Below are 21,984 nucleotides of genomic sequence, written 5' to 3'. Positions count from 1 at the left end.
TTATTTACCTATCTCGAAACGATGGATGTATGCATAAATGTATGTAGTCCTCACACATTGCCACGTAGGTTTTAATAAACCGATTGGTGACACGTGTATTAAAGTAACTTTTCTAGTGTGTAACCATTTTGTTTCCATTTGATGACTCAAATAAATGGATTCATTTGCCAGCACTACTTCGTTCAGCTAATGTTGCAACGATTTAAATCTAATGAGAACACTCACGTGGATGCAGATAAACAAACCTTCCAACGTATCTACAAAACATTTATCGTGTCTACACGGGAGTGCGCTTCTGCCGTCCTCCATTCTAATGATCGATAATGATCAACTAAATTCCGCATATTACAAAGCCCTCAAAATAGGCACAAAGACTGGTACTTTCATTCCACCCACCTGCAATTGCAATTCTATACAAAGTACATTATACAGCAAATAAATTAGACTGGCAGGGCCAGGGTCTCATTATTTCCCAACAGCCCAGCCCTTTCTACGATGCTAATACCTTCATGAAACAAGTGTAAACTCCAGACTATCCCGACTAGCTCACGACCGTCACCCACCGCACGTTTCACAACCACACCATGAATATAGTAGAGACTTAGCCTTAAGTTAACCTCCTTCTTTGTTTGGTAACCTCCTTAATTTTTATCAGCAAGAGCTGAACTGTTCGTGATTATAAGCCACAATATACTGTACACAATTTTCCATGTTCAATTTACGCGCAAACTTGGTCTAGTTTATTTTCCGCTGACCGCCTTCCCCGCCTTCTTGAAACACACCCCCATCAACAGGAACGTTCCGCGTCTTACTGGTGATGTTGGTTAGTTTCCGTTATTCCCGTATCAATAATATTATTCGTTGTTATTAAATACAACTGCGTCGGAGGTGAAACAGGCACAGTATGAACTTGAAAGGTGGGACATGGGAAGAGGTGGAGGTGCGGACTCTTTTAGCTGCTGGGGTAAAATCTCATGACCTTACAGTCGTGCTTCCCTATAGTTACCCAAAAAACCAGATCCATAAAATACCTAAAGATATCTCCTCCTTTAACAGTAACATAACAGGCTGATAACATTCATTTTAAAACAAACACACTCTGCACCTGTAGTTGTAGTTGAGTTATTGTTTGGACACGTTAAAACGTTAATTACAAAAATACCATTGAATTGTGAAAGCATGTATCATTTGTTTCTATACAACCCAAACACATACAGTAGTTGGTTGATGTCTGACGCCGCACTCAGCAGTATTGCAGTAGTTGGTTGATGTCTGATGTACTAAGTGCCTAACACAATCCTCCATATCAAGCCTCGGGGAATCACGGTCAGGCATCTCCTGCTTGGCTGTCTGGGCTGGGACGGCTTGGTAAAGAGATGGACCCGGGCACCCGTCTCAATACTCAGACTCATTTGGGTCATGTGGCTAATTGATTAAACAATGTAATATCTTATTCTTTCATAAAAGCTTGTATTCACTCTGAAAATTTAAACATAATCCAGACATTTCTTTTGAGTATAATACATTTTTAAGATATTGAAAAAGTCGAAACTTTAGCCTCCTGCTGAAGAAAGTATCGCCATTACTTTCACATTTGATGTCAAGAATAAACATAGTAGGTATCCGGGTAAGACAGGGTAGGGTAATAGGGGTGAGGTACCCGAGCTCTACTGGCTGTGTTGATTTTTCCATCACAAGGGATAACTATTTAAAATATTTGTGTAGGATCTTCTAAATAGAATTATTCATAATTTCATCATTGAGTTTTAAAAGAAATGGAATAATTGATAACGTTTTACTTTCTTTTTCTTACAGGTTCCATATGATTATGAACTTAATTGGTTTGAAATAAAAGTTAAAACAGAAATTGATGTTTTGCCTTGCAGCCTGACTCCTGGCTCTGCTACGGAAATAGCTCGGAGTTATCCATCGATTTTGTGGCAACATGTGGATATTAGTTACACGAGTATGTCAGATGGAATTCATGTATCAGACGTTAGTTGTAAACTCGACAAACGTAAGTAAATTACCTATCTTTAATCCATACGCGCAAGATTGACCACTGTCCAGAGATAACATCTTATATCAAAATACTTGATCTGCATATAAAATACGAAATGATACTAGCAAAACCGGATTGGGGGTGAAATGTATTTCTCTATTATATGGAAGCTTGTTATTGTATACAGCCAAGGACACAGACAAATAAGTTATGTTACGTAATACATGCCATGTGTGATACTGACTTAGAGTTAGATATACGCGACACAGCCTCTTCCACAATCATATAAATGAATTATTCATTGAGCAATTGTGTACACGTGTAGGCTTGTAGAACGGACACTCATGAATATGACGGAGGTGTGTGTATATTCACGCCTGGACCAGACAATCCAGTGATACGATGGCAGAGGATGTGTCCATGACACTAATGTGTTTGCGACTGTCCTTTTTGTTTTTTAGCACGATTTTGATTCCGGTGTAAACTTTTATTTTCACTCTTTCTTGAATTGTGTTAGATAACTTATTGCATTATAGTGAAAAAGCATCTTTCTGTCATTATGACACGAACAAGGACAGGCCTAGGGTTGGCCTAAAATTCGGGCCAAATATATTACTATAAGAACATGTCCCACAATACAGTTTCAACACGCTGCATGTGCCAAAATTAGTCCCGACTCACTCTGCATACTGCACACTCAACGAAATGTGTGCGAGAAGCATGCCGCCATACAGGTCAATATCATCAGCTGTTGCGTCCATTCATAATGACACAGCCTTGTATTTACAATATGAGCACGTGGACATACTCTCAAACTAAGAGCGAGTATCAAAAATCGATTGTTCACGTTGGGGGCACCGTTGAAACGTTGCCTTGCTATTTCAATTGTGAAATGTTTTGTTAACATATATCTATTAGCCTACTACTACTGTGCCTTGAGACAGAATACTACATAACACATTTCCATTGGTAGTACACAGTCAGTTATTCTTCGTCTCGAAGTTTGGGCGGTGGCATATGCTAAAAGTAACTGCACCTGCTCGTTTTGTGTGGAGCCGTTTCTCGTGTCCCCGGCCCTGGCGTGCTCTTGCATGAATAGAGGTGTAACAGCATGCTTACTCACTGATTTGCCGAGTCGATCGTTTGATTGCCTGGCTGGCTGTGGTGATCGGTACAAATATGGAATATGAGATCGTGATACGAGGCTATTGGTACTATTCATCGATATTCACTTCCTACTGTATGGCAATAAGCACGACTGATCACAGGTGCTATTGATTTGAATTTCAAGGTACATTTATTGAAAATTTTCTTTCTATTTGAAGTATTGATTATTTACTGTTTTATAGTATAGTTATTTCTAAGAGTGAAGATCCGGGTTAGAATTGACCTTCATTAACCCATGCTCCTCGCCAAAGGCTTGGATGGTCAGTGTAGCTTACTTCGTAGACACATGTCATCGTATGCCAGTTGCGTAGATCGATGCTCATGCTGTTGATCACTGCATTGTCTGGTTCACACTCGATTACTTACAAAACGCCGCCATATAAAGCTGGAATATTGCTGAGTGCAGTGTAAAACGAAAAAAGAAAACTCGCTCGCTCCTTGACAGTCAGTAGCATTTTTTGTGCTCCCAAAACTGTCATAACAGATTCTATTGTAATGCAATGTCTTATTCAATTCCACCGAATACACGTACCCAATTGCATAACTCCAATATCTTTAATATGTTTTCCAGTGCCATAACCGTAGAAAATGTCTGCGTGAGCCTGTTTCTTTATTGTATTTTTGTGTGGATATATAGACTGAAATGTGTACCCGTTTAGTGAATCTGTCACACGATGACAACCATACTGTCTGCAGAATACTCAGGACGATGGCAAGCAGGAATGGATGGCCAGGTAGATCGTCCAAGACCCACTTCCAGGATCTACAGTGGGATGATGTTCTGCCGGTACCCAAACTCAGCTTCTCTGTGGCATCAGCTCTCGTCTTCTGTCTCTCTGTCCTGTGTTTCGTCAACAGCCTTAATGCAGGCATGATATTTGACGACGAGCGGGCGATCCTCAAGAACAGGGACGTGTTACCCGAGACTCCGCTTGCTGATGTATTTTCTCATGACTTTTGGGGTCAGCTGCTGGACAACAGAAGCCACAAGTCATACAGACCTCTCACTGTGATGACCTTCAGGTGAGATCTGCAAAACAATCAAAACAATCAAATATTCACACGTTACAACAATATTGGTAAGTGGGAGTAGCCTAGAGGTTAAAGTGCTTTTTTGTCACACTAGGGCCCGGGTTCGATTCCCCACATGGCTTCGTGTGAAGTATTTCTGGTGTAACCCGCCGTGATTTTGCTAAAAGCTTCGTGAAACCGTAAACACTCATTACAACATTAGTCGGATATCAGTTTCTTTAGGATAGTCTTTCCAAGTAATAAATACCCCGTGAAGATCCGGGTGAGAATTAGTCGTCAGCAACCCATGCTTGTCGTAAAAGTCGACTAACGGGATGAGATGGTCACACTCGCTGACTTTATTGACACATGTCATCGTATCTCAGTTGTGTAGATCGATGCTGTTGACCACTGGATTATTTATAGATCACAGCCATATACCGGAAGTGTCGAGATGTCTATCAAACGCCGGTTGACATCGTCAGGGGAAACTGAAAGCTGGAAAAACCGTAAGATCTTATACCCCGTGTATAATGCGTCTCCCCTTCCCGACCCGCAAGTCGCAAGTTAACAACTTCACACTGTGCATGAATCTCTGACTGCCACCCCACATGGTTTCTATTCTCGGGGTCTGAGTAGCCAAGCAGTTGGGCCGTTTGGGTCCACCCTTACCCTATCAAATGGACAAACGATCCTCATGACCTACTTCTCTGGTGTTTCATTTCAGGTGGAACTACGCATGGGCAGGTGGTTTCCATCCCCAGGGTTTCCACTTTGTCAACGTCGTCCTGCACGGCGTGGTGTCGGTCATCTTCCTGGCAGTATTCTCTGTCCTCATGTCTGGTTACCAGGTGGATCAGAAAACTGCCAGGCCGGTGTTTGCCTCACCCCGAGCTGCTCTGCTATGTGCTGTGTTGTTTGCTGTGCACCCCATCCATTCTGAAAGTGTGAGTGCAAAGTATGTCTAGCTGTCCAGGAAGTATATGTAGTTCACCCATGAGTTGTTTGCTGTGCACCCCATCCATTCTGAAAGTGTGAGTGCAAAGTATGTCTAGCTGTCCAGGAAGTATATGTGGTACACCCATGTGTTGTTTGTTGTGCACCCCATCCATTCTGAAAATGTGAGTGCAAAGTATGTCTAGCTGTCCAGGAAGTATATGTAGTACACCCATGTGTTGTTTGCTGTGCACCCCATCCATACTGAAAGTGTGAGTGCAAAGTATGTCTAGCTGTCCAGGAAGTATATGTAGTACACCCATGTGTTGTTTGCTGTGCACCCCATCCATACTGAAAGTGTGAGTGCAAAGTATGTCTAGCTGTCCAGGAAGTATATGTGGTACACCCATGAGTTGTTTGTTGTGCACCCCATCCATTCTGAAAGTGTGAGTGCAAAGTATGTCTAGCTGTCCAGGAAGTATATGTAGTACACCCATGAGTTGTTTGTTGTGCACCCCATCCATTCTGAAAGTGTGAGTGCAAAGTATGTCTAGCTGTCCAGGAAGTATATGTGGTACACCCATGTGTTGTTTGCTGTGCACCCCATCCATACTGAAAGTGTGAGTGCAAAGTATGTCTAGCTGTCCAGGAAGTATATGTAGTACACCCATGAGTTGTTTGCTGTGCACCCCATCCATTCTGAAAGTGTGAGTGCAAAGTATGTCTAGCTGTCCAGGAAGTATATGTAGTACACCCATGAGTTGTTTGCTGTGCACCCCATCCATTCTGAAAGTGTGAGTGCAAAGTATGTCTAGCTGTCCAGGAAGTATATGTGGTACACCCATGTGTTGTTTGCTGTGCACCCCATCCATTCTGAAAGTGTGAGTGCAAAGTATGTCTAGCTGTCCAGGAAGTATATGTAGTACACCCATGAGTTGTTTGCTGTGCACCCCATCCATTCTGAAAGTGTGAGTGCAAAGTATGTCTAGCTGTCCAGGAAGTATATGTAGTACACCCATGAGTTGTTTGCTGTGCACCCCATCCATACTGAAAGTGTGAGTGCAAAGTATGTCTAGCTGTCCAGGAAGTATATGTAGTACACCCATGAGTTGTTTGCTGTGCACCCCATCCATTCTGAAAGTGTGAGTGCAAAGTATGTCTAGCTCTCCAGGAAGTATATGTAGTACACCCATGTGTTGTTTGCTGTGCACCCCATCCATACTGAAAGTGTGAGTGCAAAGTATGTCTAGCTGTCCAGGAAGTATATGTAGTACACCCATGAGTTGTTTGCTGTGCACCCCATCCATTCTGAAAGTGTGAGTGCAAAGTATGTCTAGCTGTCCAGGAAGTATATGTAGTACACCCATGAGTTGTTTGCTGTGCACCCCATCCATTCTGAAAGTGTGAGTGCAAAGTATGTCTAGCTGTCCAGGAAGTATATGTAGTGCACCCATGAGTTGTTTGCTGTGCACCCCATCCATTCTGAAAGTGTGAGTGCAAAGTATGTCTAGCTGTCCAGGAAGTATATGTAGTACACCCATGAGTTGTTTGTTGTGCACCCCATCCATACTGAAAGTGTGAGTGCAAAGTATGTCTAGCTGTCCAGGAAGTATATGTGGTACACCCATGAGTTGTTTGTTGTGCACCCCATCCATTCTGAAAGTGTGAGTGCAAAGTATGTCTAGCTGTCCAGGAAGTATATGTAGTACACCCATGAGTTGTTTGTTGTGCACCCCATCCATTCTGAAAGTGTGAGTGCAAAGTATGTCTAGCTGTCCAGGAAGTATATGTGGTACACCCATGAGTTGTTTGTTGTGCACCCCATCTATTCTGAAAGTGTGAGTGCAAAGTATGTCTAGCTGTCCAGGAAGTATATGTAGTACACCCATGAGTTGTTTGTTGTGCACCCCATCCATACTGAAAGTGTGAGTGCAAAGTATGTCTAGCTGTCCAGGAAGTATATGTAGTACACCCATGTGTTGTTTGCTGTGCACCCCATCCATTCTGAAAGTGTGAGTGCAAAGTATGTCTAGCTGTCCAGGAAGTATATGTAGTACACCCATGAGTTGTTTGCTGTGCACCCCATCCATTCTGAAAGTGTGAGTGCAAAGTATGTCTAGCTGTCCAGGAAGTATATGTAGTGCACCCATGAGTTGTTTGCTGTGCACCCCATCCATTCTGAAAGTGTGAGTGCAAAGTATGTCTAGCTGTCCAGGAAGTATATGTAGTACACCCATGAGTTGTTTGTTGTGCACCCCATCCATACTGAAAGTGTGAGTGCAAAGTATGTCTAGCTGTCCAGGAAGTATATGTGGTACACCCATGAGTTGTTTGTTGTGCACCCCATCCATTCTGAAAGTGTGAGTGCAAAGTATGTCTAGCTGTCCAGGAAGTATATGTAGTACACCCATGAGTTGTTTGTTGTGCACCCCATCCATTCTGAAAGTGTGAGTGCAAAGTATGTCTAGCTGTCCAGGAAGTATATGTGGTACACCCATGAGTTGTTTGTTGTGCACCCCATCTATTCTGAAAGTGTGAGTGCAAAGTATGTCTAGCTGTCCAGGAAGTATATGTAGTACACCCATGAGTTGTTTGTTGTGCACCCCATCCATACTGAAAGTGTGAGTGCAAAGTATGTCTAGCTGTCCAGGAAGTATATGTAGTACACCCATGTGTTGTTTGCTGTGCACCCCATCCATACTGAAAGTGTGAGTGCAAAGTATGTCTAGCTGTCCAGGAAGTATATGTGGTACACCCATGAGTTGTTTGTTGTGCACCCCATCCATTCTGAAAGTGTGAGTGCAAAGTATGTCTAGCTGTCCAGGAAGTATATGTGGTACACCCATGAGTTGTTTGTTGTGCACCCCATCCATTCTGAAAGTGTGAGTGCAAAGTATGTCTAGCTGTCCAGGAAGTATATGTAGTACACCCATGAGTTGTTTGTTGTGCACCCCATCCATACTGAAAGTGTGAGTGCAAAGTATGTCTAGCTGTCCAGGAAGTATATGTAGTACACCCATGTGTTGTTTGCTGTGCACCCCATCCATACTGAAAGTGTGAGTGCAAAGTATGTCTAGCTGTCCAGGAAGTATATGTAGTACACCCATGTGTTGTTTGCTGTGCACCCCATCCATACTGAAAGTGTGAGTGCAAAGTATGTCTAGCTGTCCAGGAAGTATATGTGGTACACCCATGAGTTGTTTGCTGTGCACCCCATCCATACTGAAAGTGTGAGTGCAAAGTATGTCTAGCTGACGAGGAAGTATATGTAGTACACCCATGTGTTGTTTGCTGTGCACCCCATCCATTCTGAAAGTGTGAGTGCAAAGTATGTCTAGCTGTCCAGGAAGTATATGTAGTACACCCATGTGTTGTTTGCTGTGCACCCCATCCATTCTGAAAGTGTGAGTGCAAAGTATGTCTAGCTGTCCAGGAAGTATATGTGGTACACCCATGAGTTGTTTGCTGTGCACCCCATCCATACTGAAAGTGTGAGTGCAAAGTATGTCTAGCTGACGAGGAAGTATATGTAGTACACCCATGTGTTGTTTGCTGTGCACCCCATCCATTCTGAAAGTGTGAGTGCAAAGTATGTCTAGCTGTCCAGGAAGTATATGTAGTACACCCATGTGTTGTTTGCTGTGCACCCCATCCATTCTGAAAGTGTGAGTGCAAAGTATGTCTAGCTGTCCAGGAAGTATATGTAGTACACCCATGTGTTGTTTGCTGTGCACCCCATCCATTCTGAAAGTGTGAGTGCAAAGTATGTCTAGCTGTCCAGGAAGTATATGTAGTGCACCCATGAGTTGTTTGCTGTGCACCCCATCCATTCTGAAAGTGTGAGTGCAAAGTATGTCTAGCTGTCCAGGAAGTATATGTGGTACACCCATGAGTTGTTTGCTGTGCACCCCATCCATTCTGAAAGTGTGAGTGCAAAGTATGTCTAGCTGTCCAGGAAGTATATGTGGTACACCCATGTGTTGTTTGTTGTGAACCCCATCCATTCTGAAAGTGTGAGTGCAAAGTATGTCTAGCTGTCCAGGAAGTATATGTGGTACACCCATGAGTTGTTTGCTGTGCACCCCATCCATTCTGAAAGTGTGAGTGCAAAGTATGTCTAGCTGACGAGGAAGTATATGTGGTACACCCATGAGTTGTTTGTTGTGCACCCCATCCATTCTGAAAGTGTGAGTGCAAAGTATGTCTAGCTGTCCAGGAAGTATATGTGGTACACCCATGTGTTGTTTGCTGTGCACCCCATCCATTCTGAAAGTGTGAGTGCAAAGTATGTCTAGCTCTCCAGGAAGTATATGTAGTACACCCATGTCTTGTTTGTTGTGCACCCCATCCATACTGAAAGTGTGAGTGCAAAGTAAGTCTAGCTGTCCAGGAAGTATATGTAGTACACCCATGAGTTGTTTGTTGTGCACCCCATCCATTCTGAAAGTGTGAGTGCAAAGTATGTCTAGCTGTCCAGGAAGTATATGTGGTACACCCATGAGTTGTTTGTTGTGCACCCCATCCATTCTGAAAGTGTGAGTGCAAAGTATGTCTAGCTGTCCAGGAAGTATATGTAGTACACCCATGAGTTGTTTGCTGTGCACCCCATCCATTCTGAAAGTGTGAGTGCAAAGTATGTCTAGCTGTCCAGGAAGTATATGTGGTACACCCATGTGTTGTTTGCTGTGCACCCCATCCATACTGAAAGTGTGAGTGCAAAGAATGTCAAGCTGTCCAGGAAGTATATGTGGTACACCCATGAGTTGTTTGCTGTGCACCCCATCCATTCTGAAAGTGTGAGTGCAAAGTATGTCTAGCTGTCCAGGAAGTATATGTAGTACACCCATGAGTTGTTTGTTGTGCACCCCATCCATTCTGAAAGTGTGAGTGCAAAGTATGTCCAGCTGTCCAGGAAGTATATGTAGTACACCCATGAGTTGTTTGCTGTGCACCCCATCCATACTGAAAGTGTGAGTGCAAAGTATGTCTAGCTGTCCAGGAAGTATATGTAGTACACCCATGAGTTGTTTGCTGTGCACCCCATCCATTCTGAAAGTGTGAGTGCAAAGTATGTCTAGCTGTCCAGGAAGTATATGTGGTACACCCATGAGTTGTTTGCTGTGCACCCCATCCATTCTGAAAGTGTGAGTGCAAAGTATGTCTAGCTGTCCAGGAAGTATATGTAGTACACCCATGAGTTGTTTGCTGTGCACCCCATCCATACTGAAAGTGTGAGTGCAAAGTATGTCTAGCTGTCCAGGAAGTATATGTAGTACACCCATGAGTTGTTTGCTGTGCACCCCATCCATTCTGAAAGTGTGAGTGCAAAGTATGTCTAGCTGTCCAGGAAGTATATGTAGTACACCCATGAGTTGTTTGCTGTGCACCCCATCCATACTGAAAGTGTGAGTGCAAAGTATGTCTAGCTGTCCAGGAAGTATATGTAGTGCACCCATGAGTTGTTTGCTGTGCACCCCATCCATTCTGAAAGTGTGAGTGCAAAGTATGTCTAGCTGTACAGGAAGTATATGTAGTACACCCATGTGTTGTTTGCTGTGCACCCCATCCATACTGAAAGTGTGAGTGCAAAGTATGTCTAGCTGTCCAGGAAGTATATGTGGTACACCCATGAGTTGTTTGTTGTGCACCCCATCCATACTGAAAGTGTGAGTGAAAAGTATGTCTAGCTGTCCAGGAAGTATATGTAGTACACCCATGAGTTGTTTGCTGTGCACCCCATCCATACTGAAAGTGTGAGTGCAAAGTATGTCTAGCTGTCCAGGAAGTATATGTGGTACACCCATGAGTTGTTTGTTGTGCACCCCATCCATACTGAAAGTGTGAGTGCAAAGTATGTCTAGCTGTCCAGGAAGTATATGTAGTACACCCATGAGTTGTTTGCTGTGCACCCCATCCATTCTGAAAGTGTGAGTGCAAAGTATGTCTAGCTGTCCAGGAAGTATATGTGGTACACCCATGTGTTGTTTGCTGTGCACCCCATCCATTCTGAAAGTGTGAGTGCAAAGTATGTCTAGCTGTCCAGGAAGTATATGTAGTACACCCATGAGTTGTTTGTTGTGCACCCCATCCATACTGAAAGTGTGAGTGCAAAGTATGTCTAGCTGTCCAGGAAGTATATGTAGTACACCCATGAGTTGTTTGTTGTGCACCCCATCCATACTGAAAGTGTGAGTGCAAAGTATGTCTAGCTGTCCAGGAAGTATATGTAGTACACCCATGTGTTGTTTGCTGTGCACCCCATCCATACTGAAAGTGTGAGTGCAAAGTATGTCTAGCTGTCCAGGAAGTATATGTAGTACACCCATGTGTTGTTTGTTGTGCACCCCATCCATTCTGAAAGTGTGAGTGCAAAGTATGTCTAGCTGTCCAGGAAGTATATGTGGTACACCCATGTGTTGTTTGCTGTGCACCCCATCCATTCTGAAAGTGTGAGTGCAAAGTATGTCTAGCTGTCCAGGAAGTATATGTGGTACACCCATGTGTTGTTTGTTGTGCACCCCATCCATTCTGAAAGTGTGAGTGCAAAGTATGTCTAGCTGTCCAGGAAGTATATGTGGTACACCCATGAGTTGTTTGCTGTGCACCCCATCCATACTGAAAGTGTGAGTGCAAAGTATGTCTAGCTGACGAGGAAGTATATGTAGTACACCCATGTGTTGTTTGCTGTGCACCCCATCCATTCTGAAAGTGTGAGTGCAAAGTATGTCTAGCTGTCCAGGAAGTATATGTAGTACACCCATGTGTTGTTTGCTGTGCACCCCATCCATTCTGAAAGTGTGAGTGCAAAGTATGTCTAGCTGTCCAGGAAGTATATGTAGTACACCCATGTGTTGTTTGCTGTGCACCCCATCGATACTGAAAGTGTGAGTGCAAAGTATGTCTAGCTGTCCAGGAAGTATATGTAGTACACCCATGTGTTGTTTGCTGTGCACCCCATCCATTCTGAAAGTGTGAGTGCAAAGTATGTCTAGCTGTACAGGAAGTATATGTAGTACACCCATGTGTTGTTTGTTGTGCACCCCATCCATACTGAAAGTGTGAGTGCAAAGTATGTCTAGCTGTCCAGGAAGTATATGTAGTACACCCATGAGTTGTTTGCTGTGCACCCCATCCATTCTGAAAGTGTGAGTGCAAAGTATGTCTAGCTGTCCAGGAAGTATATGTAGTACACCCATGTGTTGTTTGTTGTGCACCCCATCCATTCTGAAAGTGTGAGTGCAAAGTATGTCTAGCTGTCCAGGAAGTATATGTGGTACACCCATGAGTTGTTTGCTGTGCACCCCATCCATTCTGAAAGTGTGAGTGCAAAGTATGTCTAGCTGTCCAGGAAGTATATGTAGTACACCCATGTGTTGTTTGTTGTGCACCCCATCCATACTGAAAGTGTGAGTGCAAAGTATGTCTAGCTGTCCAGGAAGTATATGTAGTACACCCATGTGTTGTTTGTTGTGCACCCCATCCATTCTGAAAGTGTGAGTGCAAAGTATGTCTAGCTGTCCAGGAAGTATATGTGGTACACCCATGTGTTGTTTGCTGTGCACGCCATCCATTCTGAAAGTGTGAGTGCAAAGTATGTCTAGCTGTCCAGGAAGTATATGTGGTACACCCATGTGTTGTTTGTTGTGCACCCCATCCATTCTGAAAGTGTGAGTGCAAAGTATGTCTAGCTGTCCAGGAAGTATATGTGGTACACCCATGAGTTGTTTGCTGTGCACCCCATCCATTCTGAAAGTGTGAGTGCAAAGTATGTCTAGCTGTCCAGGAAGTATATGTAGTACACCCATGTGTTGTTTGTTGTGCACCCCATCCATACTGAAAGTGTGAGTGCAAAGTATGTCTAGCTGTCCAGGAAGTATATGTAGTACACCCATGAGTTGTTTGTTGTGCACCCCATCCATTCTGAAAGTGTGAGTGCAAAGTATGTCTAGCTGTCCAGGAAGTATATGTGGTACACCCATGTGTTGTTTGCTGTGCACCCCATCCATTCTGAAAGTGTGAGTGCAAAGTATGTCTAGCTGTCCAGGAAGTATATGTGGTACACCCATGAGTTGTTTGTTGTGCACCCCATCCATTCTGAAAGTGTGAGTGCAAAGTATGTCTAGCTGTCCAGGAAGTATATGTGGTACACCCATGTGTTGTTTGCTGTGCACCCCATCCATTCTGAAAGTGTGAGTGCAAAGTATGTCTAGCTGTCCAGGAAGTATATGTAGTACACCCATGAGTTGTTTGCTGTGCACCCCATCCATTCTGAAAGTGTGAGTGCAAAGTATGTCTAGCTGTCCAGGAAGTATATGTGGTACACCCATGAGTTGTTTGCTGTGCACCCCATCCATTCTGAAAGTGTGAGTGCAAAGTATGTCTAGCTGTCCAGGAAGTATATGTAGTACACCCATGAGTTGTTTGTTGTGCACCCCATCCATTCTGAAAGTGTGAGTGCAAAGTATGTCTAGCTGTCCAGGAAGTATATGTAGTACACCCATGAGTTGTTTGCTGTGCACCCCATCCATACTGAAAGTGTGAGTGCAAAGTATGTCTAGCTGTCCAGGAAGTATATGTAGTACACCCATGAGTTGTTTGCTGTGCACCCCATCCATTCTGAAAGTGTGAGTGCAAAGTATGTCTAGCTGTCCAGGAAGTATATTTAGTACACCCATGAGTTGTTTGTTGTGCACCCCATCCATTCTGAAAGTGTGAGTGCAAAGTATGTCTAGCTCTCCAGGAAGTATATGTAGTACACCCATGAGTTGTTTGCTGTGCACCCCATCCATTCTGAAAGTGTGAGTGCAAAGTATGTCTAGCTGTCCAGGAAGTATATGTAGTACACCCATGAGTTGTTTGTTGTGCACCCCATCCATTCTGAAAGTGTGAGTGCAAAGTATGTCTAGCTCTCCAGGAAGTATATGTAGTACACCCATGAGTTGTTTGCTGTGCACCCCATCCATTCTGAAAGTGTGAGTGCAAAGTATGTCTAGCTGTCCAGGAAGTATATGTAGTACACCCATGAGTTGTTTGCTGTGCACCCCATCCATTCTGAAAGTGTGAGTGCAAAGTATGTCTAGCTGTCCAGGAAGTATATGTAGTACACCCATGAGTTGTTTGTTGTGCACCCCATCCATACTGAAAGTGTGAGTGCAAAGTATGTCTAGCTGTCCAGGAAGTATATGTAGTACACCCATGAGTTGTTTGTTGTGCACCCCATCCATTCTGAAAGTGTGAGTGCAAAGTATGTCTAGCTGTCCAGGAAGTATATGTAGTACACCCATGAGTTGTTTGCTGTGCACCCCATCCATTCTGAAAGTGTGAGTGCAAAGTATGTCTAGCTGTCCAGGAAGTATATGTAGTACACCCATGTGTTGTTTGTTGTGCACCCCATCCATACTGAAAGTGTGAGTGCAAAGTATGTCTAGCTCTCCAGGAAGTATATGTAGTACACCCATGAGTTGTTTGCTGTGCACCCCATCCATACTGAAAGTGTGAGTGCAAAGTATGTCTAGCTCTCCAGGAAGTATATGTAGTACACCCATGTGTTGTTTGTTGTGCACCCCATCCATACTGAAAGTGTGAGTGCAAAGTATGTCTAGCTGTCCAGGAAGTATATGTAGTACACCCATGAGTTGTTTGCTGTGCACCCCATCCATACTGAAAGTGTGAGTGCAAAGTATGTCTAGCTCTCCAGGAAGTATATGTAGTACACCCATGTGTTGTTTGTTGTGCACCCCATCCATACTGAAAGTGTGAGTGCAAAGTATGTCTAGCTGTCCAGGAAGTATATGTAGTACACCCATGTGTTGTTTGCTGTGCACGCCATCCATTCTGAAAGTGTGAGTGCAAAGTATGTCTAGCTGTCCAGGAAGTATATGTAGTACACCCATGAGTTGTTTGCTGTGCACCCCATCCATACTGAAAGTGTGAGTGCAAAGTATGTCTAGCTGTCCAGGAAGTATATGTAGTACACCCATGTGTTGTTTGCTGTGCACCCCATCCATTCTGAAAGTGTGAGTGCAAAGTATGTCTAGCTGTCCAGGAAGTATATGTAGTACACCCATGAGTTGTTTGTTGTGCACCCCATCCATTCTGAAAGTGTGAGTGCAAAGTATGTCTAGCTGTACAGGAAGTATATGTAGTACACCCATGAGTTGTTTGCTGTGCACCCCATCCATACTGAAAGTGTGAGTGCAAAGTATGTCTAGCTGTCCAGGAAGTATATGTAGTACACCCATGAGTTGTTTGTTGTGCACCCCATCCATTCTGAAAATGTGAGTGCAAAGTATGTCTAGCTGTCCAGGAAGTATATGTAGTACACCCATGAGTTGTTTGCTGTGCACCCCATCCATACTGAAAGTGTGAGTGCAAAGTATGTCTAGCTGTCCAGGAAGTATATGTAGTACACCCATGAGTTGTTTGCTGTGCACCCCATCCATTCTGAAAGTGTGAGTGCAAAGTATGTCTAGCTGTCCAGGAAGTATATGTAGTGCACCCATGAGTTGTTTGCTGTGCACGCCATCCATTCTGAAAGTGTGAGTGCAAAGTATGTCTAGCTGTCCAGGAAGTATATGTAGTACACCCATGTGTTGTTTGTTGTGCACCCCATCCATACTGAAAGTGTGAGTGCAAAGTATGTCTAGCTGTCCAGGAAGTATATGTAGTACACCCATGTGTTGTTTGCTGTGCACCCCATCCATACTGAAAGTGTGAGTGCAAAGTATGTCTAGCTGTCCAGGAAGTATATGTAGTACACCCATGTGTTGTTTGCTGTGCACCCCATCCATTCTGAAAGTGTGAGTGCAAAGTATGTCTAGCTCTCCAGGAAGTATATGTAGTACACCCATGTGTTGTTTGCTGTGCACCCCATCCATACTGAAAGTGTGAGTGCAAAGTATGTCTAGCTGTCCAGGAAGTATATGTGGTACACCCATGAGTTGTTTGCTGTGCACCCCATCCATACTGAAAGTGTGAGTGCAAAGTATGTCTAGCTGACGAGGAAGTATATGTAGTACACCCATGTGTTGTTTGCTGTGCACCCCATCCATACTGAAAGTGTGAGTGCAAAGTATGTCTAGCTGTCCAGGAAGTATATGTAGTACACCCATGTGTTGTTTGCTGTGCACCCCATCCATACTGAAAGTGTGAGTGCAAGGTATGTCTAGCTGTCCAGGAAGTATATGTGGTACACCCATGAGTTGTTTGCTGTGCACCCCATCCATACTGAAAGTGTGAGTGCAAAGTATGTCTAGCTGACGAGGAAGTATATGTAGTACACCCATGTGTTGTTTGCTGTGCACCCCATCCATACTGAAAGTGTGAGTGCAAAGTATGTCTAGCTGACCAGGAAGTATATGTAGTACACCCATGTGTTGTTTGTTGTGCACCCCATCCATACTGAAAGTGTGAGTGCAAAGTATGTCTAGCTGTCCAGGAAGTATATGTAGTACACCCATGTGTTGTTTGCTGTGCACCCCATCCATTCTGAAAGTGTGAGTGCAAAGTATGTCTAGCTCTCCAGGAAGTATATGTAGTACACCCATGTGTTGTTTGCTGTGCACCCCATCCATTCTGAAAGTGTGAGTGCAAAGTATGTCTAGCTCTCCAGGAAGTATATGTAGTACACCCATGTGTTTTTCAAAACAATCATACCCGTGGAGATGCGGTCCAGGAAGTATATGTGGTACACCCATGAGTTGTTTTTTTCAAAACAAGCACACCCGTGGAGATGCGGTTCAGAGCTGGTCTTCAACAATACATACTTGTAGTTAAAGGCGACTGACGGGATCATTAGGTCAGTCCCGCTGACTTGGTTGACAAATGTCATCGTATTACAAATGCATAGATCGATGATCATGCTGTTCATCACTGGATTGTCTGGTCCGACTCGCTTATTTACAGACTACCGCCATTATAGCTGGAATGTTGCTGAGTGCGGCGTAAAACGAAAAAAAACCAAATGGAATATAGAAATGAATAGACAACACATATGAATAAGTGTGACAGATGACAGAAGTTCGAACCATTTTTATTGAATCATGTCAGATTTATAAATCGTTAATTACATATTGCTACTGAAGGTTACCTTTGATATGTGGTCCATTGATAGTGTTACATAGGGTGTGAATGAATATAAAATATGCATAGTGGCTGTGGACTTATTAAATCGGTTGATCGCCTGATGATCCAAATGGTATCATGTGTCAGTGACAGAATCATTTTCAAAAATAACTATCTGCACCATTACGGGTTTTTCACAAAAGGGTAGTCCTGAAAAGAATCTAACACTCTCTAACTGTTTTAGGTTGCAGGGGTCGTTGGTCGAGCAGATCTCCTTTGTGCATTGGCTGGTCTTATGGCATTCCTCTTGTATGCTAGGTCTTGCTGCTCATGTAAGTTGTATTGGAGAGACAGACGGACATTTAAAACTTGATTTTGTTTTCAAGCCCAACGACACTTACTTGTTATGTAATGTTGCATTTAACGACATACTTGATGACAGTAAGGTATTGAAACCAACTGAAATGTCAAACCGCCAGGACTTGTGAAGATCTGATTTAGAATTAGAATTTCAAGGCTTACTGACTTGGCATGTTACCGTATCCTAATTGCCAAGATCGGTGTTCATGCTGTTGATCACTGGATTGTCTAGACAAGACTCGATTATTTTCAGTAAGTGAGTGAGTTAAGATGTAACGTCAAGTAATATTTCAGGCATATTGTGACGAGAACATTTAACTGTGTTACATAGTAAATTATGGTAAATTATAAAAACCTGTGGATGACAGGTTCGACAAAGAGTAAATTCGACTTGAATATCACAAAATCATGAAATAACAGTAGCACATTTCTTTAAAATAAGACAAATTAGGACAACACAATATAAAAAAGGACTGGCGATCGCCAACAACTGAGAGTAGACCACCAATCTAGGGACTGTGGGGTCTTACAGTACTTTGGCTACCTGCATGGGCCCATGCTGGATGTATATCTTCCCTTCAGCCACAGAAGATGGCACTGGTAGTCAGTGACAGTAAAGCAACAAATGTTCTACGATTGGAAATCCTGTAGAGCGAAATAGACTTTGACAGTTGTAGGACTTACGTACCCTCTCAGGAAGACATTATTTTTACAGTTCCCCATAAGAGGATATTGCCACTAACAATAGAAGTTACTAATCTAACCTACTACTCATTGAAATACATCTGTTTACAGAACATATTAATCAGATTTCATCAATGAAATCAACATCCTTTCGCAAAATAATAATTAAATGAGAACTAACAGTGTGAAAAAAAGATCCTTAACTGTTTAAACAGTAAAATATTTATTTTTTGTGATGGGGAATTCAACACAGTCAAGCAGGATATGCTTGACCGTCACTCTCTCATCACAGTGGATACAAAACGGAGGATCTTCACCTCTTAACAAATATTTGTGAGTATATCGAGTATGGCCAATACGACATCGTCGTTTGATGACCTCAGACTGCATACTGCAACGATATTGCTGAGCGTGGCGTTAAAATACACACCAAATATTGCCGTGGAATATTGCCGTGTGTCGCGTTAAACAACAAACCAACCAATCAAATGAAGTTTTCAACGCTTTACAAACACGGGCCATTAAGATACTTATTAGCATATGTGCTGAATAGTTGGAGACTTTCCTGCAGATTGATTATTGAAAATCAGTTGCGATAACCACATTGAACATCATTTACTGATCATCTGATCTAGATACCTTTCGATCATTTTGTACATGTAACGTTAATGCAGACTGTATTGACTATCGCCAGAAACTAATTCCACTTGTGTAAACGGCATGATTAAAGAAGTGAATAACTGTTGCATTGTTCCACATAATCTCTTGCAGACATTCGCGACAATCAGTTATCAATATCGTCTGTCAATACAGGGTCGTTTTTCTTCCCGCTTCTAAATTTTAGACAATGGGAAGTGATTACATTTAAACCTAAATTTTCACTTTTGAAATTCAGTCCAATATTTGGTAACTTTTAAATACAGTACTGATTAAAGGTATTGACAACTGTTGACAAGTTGATGTCATGGAGGAAATTCTGACTGAAGCAGACATAAAATGCATGTATAAGTTCGATCACAATACAAAATTATTAATCACTTTACATTTCCAGCGTGTTCTGCTATAGACTGAATGTATTGATTCTGGTATGTTTTTTATTTTAGCCTCAAGCATGGTCACTTACCGTCCCGAGTCCTTTTCCCTGGTGTCTATATTGGCCAGTATGTGTCTGTGTGCAGTGTCCACGTTCTGTAAGGAGCAGGGCATCACTGTCATAGTGAGTACTCTTATTAACAGTAACAACGACATCAGTTATAATTTTGACCAAATTTCTATGTAACGCAGAGCGTTTGAATTCCCTGCAACGTATTCTGTGTTTAAATAACGAACTTAAAGGTAGGGCTCAACGTATATTTGAGGATCCGTTGGTTACGCAATTACAATTAGTGCCATACAATTATTCACGTTTACTTTGACTAGCGAAGGGACTTAAAGACTTAACACGTCGCGACGAAGATCCGTGTTCGATTCCCTACATGGGTACAAGGTGTGAAGCCCATTTCTGGTGTCTGCGGCTATAATATTGTTTTAGGACATGGCCATTTTTGTTAAAAAAGTTCGTAAATTCCTTCTCACTTCTTAAATTCCTATCTTCAAGAGGCGACTAATAAGATTGGCTACTAACACTAAAATGTATATTGATTGAATTGCGTAAATCGATACTCATGTCGTCACTCACTTCATTGTTCGGTCCAGACTTGACCGGTTACGTAATGCTATCATTTAGCATGAGTATGGCTGAGTACGGCGATACAGAGCACGAAATCATGCCATGTCCGTACACAGACGCACACACCGATTTACTGATGTTGTTCCTTTTCGTAAACACCTGTACTTTTTACAGTTTGATAGTGGTTGTTAAACATATGCCGGGATCAGCTGGTCAGACTCACTGATTTGGTTGACACGTCAGATGTTGATCATTGGATTGTCTAGCCCAGACTCGATTAGTTACAGACTGCCATCAAAAAGCTGGAATATTGCTGAGTGCGACATTAAAGTAAACTGACCACTCACTCTGAAACAGATGCTTGTGACATCGTGTCGCCAGAAGGTGACTACGTGATGCTAATCTGATGCTGTCGTCCGATCAGACGTCGCGAAAGCAAAGGTCATTACTTACTTCCATGAAATCTGATTTTATTTTCCGTCATTGTTGAAATTCGCGTTTTCGCTTATTCTACGCAGATGCCACAAAAGTTGCTACAAAATAAAATAAAATGTTTTTTCTTCTGCTTTAAACATGATGCAGTTACCGTGTTGGAATGTTTTTAACGTATTTATGATATGGTGTTGTTCAATGTTCGTGTCTATATTTTGCATCTGTAGGGAATTTGCAGCGTGTTTGACATCGTCGTTGTATGTGGAGTCGACCCCTTCCAGCTGCGGACGAACAGGAAACGTATAATCAATGATGTTGTCAACAGCAAGGTAAGACGTGAAGGAACACCTCAAACATTTAGATGTACAGGTTCACTAGCGATGTTGTTCTGGTTTGTCTCGTAACATGACGGTTGAGTAATGATGCGTTGTCATGTGAAACCGAGAATATGTCGCTGTTGAAATCGTCGGGTTTTATCATACGCCTAAAACACTTTTTAATTATTCTGAATCAGCTACCAAATTGATTGACTGATTGCTGTGCAAGCCTACACTCGGTTCTCAGGTATATAACGTCGGCTTGTAAATAATCGAGTCTGGGCCAGACAATCTAGTATCAACAGCATGAACATCGATCTTCGGAACTGGGATACGATGACATGTGTCAACCAAGTCAGCGAGACTGACCATCCGATCACGTCGGTCGCCTTTTACGACAGGCATGTGTTACTGAAGATCAATTCTTCACGGGTCCAGCTCAAACAGAAATGTTTACACGGGAAAGCTAAAATTGTAAGACTATTGTAAGAGGTGACTAAAGAGATCGAGTGATTAGGCTGATTGTTTGGTTTTTTTTTTTGGTTTTTTTATTGCCTTGACCGATGCTCATGATATCAATCATTAAATACCCTTCTGCAGATGTGATTATATACGGACGTCATATAGCTGGTGTGTTGACAACGGCCAACAAATGAAAATCTGCTTCCATTATTTGAATGTCACGTATATACATCTCTTGCAGAAGAAAATGTCACGATGGGTAAAGAGCCTCATCAAGCGTCATCTGATCCTGTTTTTGACCGGCATGTCTATCCTTATAACTCGAATAAGGGTCATGGGATCAACAACGCCCATATTCACGGAGAACGACAATCCACATTCCTTTGTTAATGGCACTATGCTGCGAGTGAGTTAAATATTGTTCGACACTGTTAAACTCACCTTAAACTAATGCTAATAACACTGACACTTTCTAATAAAACTGAAGTATTGCAAACGTGATTTTGAACATAAACAATTTCGTTCTTCAGCCTTTGTTTTTAGGAATGTTTCACTAGATTTCCCAATGGGTTATTGTGGCAATGAATATGATTTCATCGGCAGTGAAGCTTGTATTCTCCAAATGTCCAATCCAGTTAAATGAATATCAATAAATATATATCTTTGCTGACATCTCGTCAGTTAAAACCCTGAATAAATGTACACTAAGGTACGTTATGACACGCTCATCCTTTTCTTACCCCTTGTGCAGTTGAGTCGAAATGCATATATCAAACCGCGAACTATAGTTAATAACCAATTTCAGCTCATTAAAACCTTCGTTTACGTGAAATTGATATTGTACTAATCAGTCTTAGTTACTGAGTTTTAAGATCATTTTG

The 21,984-nt window shown here is 42.5% G+C and overlaps 1 protein-coding gene across 1 annotated transcript in view; it reads left to right on the top strand.

Annotated features, from left to right (window-relative positions):
- Positions 1 to 1,949: 1,949 nt before the first annotated feature.
- Positions 1,950 to 21,984, top strand: part of LOC137282704 (protein O-mannosyl-transferase TMTC4-like) — a 32,071-nt gene continuing 12,036 nt past the window's right edge. The window contains exons 1-7 of the mRNA XM_067814492.1: positions 1,950 to 2,017; positions 3,866 to 4,192; positions 4,908 to 5,127; positions 17,424 to 17,511; positions 19,327 to 19,439; positions 20,552 to 20,653; positions 21,345 to 21,509. Coding sequence (XP_067670593.1) covers positions 3,879 to 4,192; positions 4,908 to 5,127; positions 17,424 to 17,511; positions 19,327 to 19,439; positions 20,552 to 20,653; positions 21,345 to 21,509 — 1,002 coding nt within the window. The 5' untranslated portion in view covers positions 1,950 to 2,017; positions 3,866 to 3,878. The remainder of the gene's footprint in view (positions 2,018 to 3,865; positions 4,193 to 4,907; positions 5,128 to 17,423; positions 17,512 to 19,326; positions 19,440 to 20,551; positions 20,654 to 21,344; positions 21,510 to 21,984) is intronic.

This window comes from Haliotis asinina, chromosome 4 (genome assembly GCF_037392515.1).
Source record: "Haliotis asinina isolate JCU_RB_2024 chromosome 4, JCU_Hal_asi_v2, whole genome shotgun sequence".
NCBI lineage: Eukaryota > Metazoa > Mollusca > Gastropoda > Lepetellida > Haliotidae > Haliotis > Haliotis asinina.
This window is presented reverse-complemented; position numbering and strand designations above follow the sequence as displayed.